General features: G+C 51.4%; 1 protein-coding gene across 1 annotated transcript; it reads right to left on the reverse strand.

The window, feature by feature from the left end:
• Positions 1 to 893: 893 nt before the first annotated feature.
• Positions 894 to 2,111, reverse strand: LOC108354184 (proline-rich proteoglycan 2-like). Its single transcript, XM_017605375.1, has one exon. The coding sequence runs from the start codon at positions 2,109 to 2,111 to the stop codon at positions 894 to 896; it is 1,218 nt and encodes a 405-aa protein (XP_017460864.1).
• Between the last annotated feature and the right edge of the window lie 1,545 nt (positions 2,112 to 3,656).

The following is a 3,656-nucleotide window of genomic DNA, read 5'->3' on the forward strand; positions in this document are numbered from 1 at the left end:
AAAATCAGAACAGAACAGGCGAAGAAGTCATCCGCGCGCGAAGACTGCGGTGTTTATTACACATAAAACTAATAAATATTGAAAATGAAAGTACAATTTTTAGGCTATCACAAGTGACTTGTACAAGGAGAAAGAAGCAAAAGAAAGAAAAAGTAAAGAGAGTAGATGGAGTCTGTGAAAGAAGGAGGGGCGGGGAGTAAATGGCAACAAAAGGGAAAAGATGCGAGATGAAAAATGGGAGGAGGGGGAAAGGAGGAGGAGGGGCAGTCAGGTGCGAGGTAATGAGAGCAAAGGGTTTGTGTGGCTGTGAGCAAAAGAGTGATGCAATGATGAGAGATAAAAGAGAGATAAAAGTGGTGCAAGTGTGTACAGCGAGCCTAGCACCAGTCTAGGGCTTGCAATGAGAAGAAGTTGAAGGCAGTGAAAGGCAGCAAAAGAAGAAGTAGGGGTCGATGATATTTGCTTAGTGCCGTCTGGCAACACCAAATGATGAGAAGAAGGAAAAAGATATGAGAACGATGATGGTGATGATCAGAATGATGATGATGGCGATGATGATGACAAAGGAAAACAGACTGTTTGTGTGGCGTCCACTGTTACTTATCTGCGAATTCGGCCAGTGCTAAAGTGCTGGAAGACGGTCTTGGGCTTCTTGCCGATACCGTTCTCGAGGACGATGCCGAGGACGACCTTTCCGTTGACCCACTTGGGAATGCCCGTCAGCGGCAGCATCAGACTCTTGAGAATGCCCATCGGACTGGCCTTGATCTGTCCGCCGCCGCCCATCGGTCCGGCGCCAAAGTTGACCGAGAAGCCGGGCTGCTCGACGGCGGCGTACTGGCCGCGGTCGACATTCGGGTACATGTGCGACTCCTGCGTCATCATCGGCTCCATCATNGCTGGAAGACGGTCTTGGGCTTCTTGCCGATACCGTTCTCGAGGACGATGCCGAGGACGACCTTTCCGTTGACCCACTTGGGAATGCCCGTCAGCGGCAGCATCAGACTCTTGAGAATGCCCATCGGACTGGCCTTGATCTGTCCGCCGCCGCCCATCGGTCCGGCGCCAAAGTTGACCGAGAAGCCGGGCTGCTCGACGGCGGCGTACTGGCCGCGATCGACATTCGGGTACATGTGCGACTCCTGCGTCATCATCGGCTCCATCATCGGCGGCCCACCACCATTTGAAACGTGAATGTTTCGATTGTCAGTCATGCTCAGCTTCTGCTGCTCATGCTGCTGGTGCTGCTTCTTCGACTTTTTGCTCTTTGGAATGACCGAGTTGAGGATGTTGCTCAGCTTGAACTTTCCCAGCAGAGAGTTGCTCTTTTTTCGTTTGTTGGAAGACGATGGCTGACTTTCCATTGGGGGGCCGTCGTAAACGGGGTACGGTTGGTGATTGGGCTGGCTGTTTGGGTCTGACTCTCCATTTGGCCTCTGCTGGTACTCAGGAGGTGATGGCTGCTGTTGATACTGCTGCTGTGGTGGTGGGGCGCCGTTTGGTTGTTGGTATTGTTGCTGATTCTGATCATACTGTCCTGAAGGTTGCTGTGGTGGTGGTGGAGGCATATACTGGCTCTGCTGTTGGTACTGGTCCTGGTAGCTGGGCTCCATCTGCATTGGCTCACCATTAGGACCATAGGATTGTGGAGGAGGTGGAGGAGGAGGTGGTGGTGGCTGCTGATAATGACTCGGATCACCTCCCTCAGGGCCATAATGAGGCGGTGGTGGTGGTGGTGGTGGCATGAAGGGCATATATGGCATCGGTGGTGGTGGCGGCGGTGGCATACCACCACCTCCTGTTGGCTGCCAATCATTGGCTTGGTAGCCAGAGTGGTGGTAACTATCAGCGGCCTCCTGGGCAGCAGGACCACCAGCGAGAAATCCCTTCAGTCTGTTGGCAATGTCCGATGGTCGTCCTCTGAGCAGATCACTGTTGGCCACCTTGTCGGGGATGTTGACATCCTTTGACTGCTGATGATGATGATCACTGCCGCTGCCGCTGCCTTTAATGTTCTGCTGCTTTTCGAGCTTTTCTATTTTCTGCATCAGCAAATCGATCTCCTTCTCATAGATCTTTGTTTTGTAATTTTTTCCCGATTTCGCCGTCATGCTCGTCTTTGTGCTCGTTTCCGCCTGATTTGCTGCCGCTGCTGCTGCTGCTGATTTGCTCGCTGCCTTGCTGGCAGAGTTAGCCGGCCGGCGCTTTGATGAGGTCGAAGAGCTGCTAGACGACGAGGAGGAGGAGGAGGATTTCTTTTTGTTTGATGACGATGAGCTGCTGCTGCTGCTGCTTTTCGCCGAAGAAGACTTGCTGCTGTTGGTCGCCTTCTCCGCTTTTCGCTCCTCTTTTCCCTCCTTTGCGGGTGACATTTTGAGATTGAAGGCTTTCGGCTTGTTGGTGGTCACCTTGGTCTCCAGCAAGGAGGAGGAGGCCTGGACTCTGGTGGCGTTCCTCTTTGCTGACTGCTGACTGCTGGCGCCCGGCGCCAGGACGACAATCTGCGGCGCCTTCGCCCCAGCACCGCCGAGCCCCTTGTGCGCGCTGAGGAGCTTTTCAATTAGCTGCGCTATATTCTCCTGCGTCAGTTTCTCTTTCAGCTTTTCGGCGCTCACTCCTGCGCTTACGCTGCTCGCCTGTCTCGATTTGCTGCCACTTTTGCCGACTGCTGTTGCTGCTGCTGCTGCGGCCGTCTCGGTAGCCGGATCTTCGTCTGGAGAAAGCAGAAAGCAGAAAGCAGAAAGCAGAAAGCAAAACAAGATGGAAAAAAAGAAAGAAAGAGTAGCATGTAATTAGTTCACTGATGATGACTCCTTTGAGGAGAAAGTAGTTGAGAGTAGCTAGCTAGCTAGCAATAGTACCCATTTTACGCATCATTAGATCGTGGCCCATTTCCTCCATTTTCTGGTTGAAAAAGTCCAACCCGGCAGAATTTTGGTTGTTGGCAGTGTTGTGGTCGCCGGTGGTGGTGCTCGTAGCAAGATGCTTAGGGTCAACGAGCATCTCTTTGGACGGCAACGAGTTCACGGGAACGTGGTGATACTTAGAGTAGTCAAATTTCTATAAATAATAAAAGAAGAAGAGGAAAAAGTGGTTCAAGTNCGCAAGATGCTTAGGGTCAACGAGCATCTCCTTGGACGGCAACGAGTTCACGGGAACGTGGTGATACTTAGAGTAGTCAAATTTCTATAAATAAAAGAAGAAGAGGAAAAAGTGGTTCAAGTAATGTGACAAGCAGCAGCAGTAGCCAGATGACAAATTGGCCACAATTGAGGCAGAGATGAGGCAAAAGATGAGGAGAGGAAAAGACTACTGTTACTTCTGCTACTTACACTGTTGGACAGTCTCAGAGAGGAGGAATCCGAATGACGGCGGGCTGCCTCTCGCTTGGCACCCATCACCACCTCGGCGCTGATGGCCCAGGCGACGACTCCTACAAAAAGAGAGAGAGAAAGCATTGAGAAAAATATTTGAAAAACAGGANAAGAGAGAGAGAAAGCATTGAGAAAAATATTTGAAAAACAGGAGGAAACAGGAAAAGGAAAGAAGAAAGTCAAACATCAGATTAGTGTGAGACAAATGTGCCCTGCTAATGCGTTTGCCGCCGTTGCCGCCGTTGCTGCTGCTGATGATGATGAGTGGCACCGAGGAGCAGA

Source organism: Rhagoletis zephyria, unplaced genomic scaffold (genome assembly GCF_001687245.7).
Source record: "Rhagoletis zephyria isolate East Lansing unplaced genomic scaffold, Rhagoletis_zephyria_1.1 Rzeph_scaffold_33940, whole genome shotgun sequence".
In the NCBI taxonomy this organism is placed as follows: Eukaryota; Metazoa; Arthropoda; class Insecta; order Diptera; family Tephritidae; genus Rhagoletis; species Rhagoletis zephyria.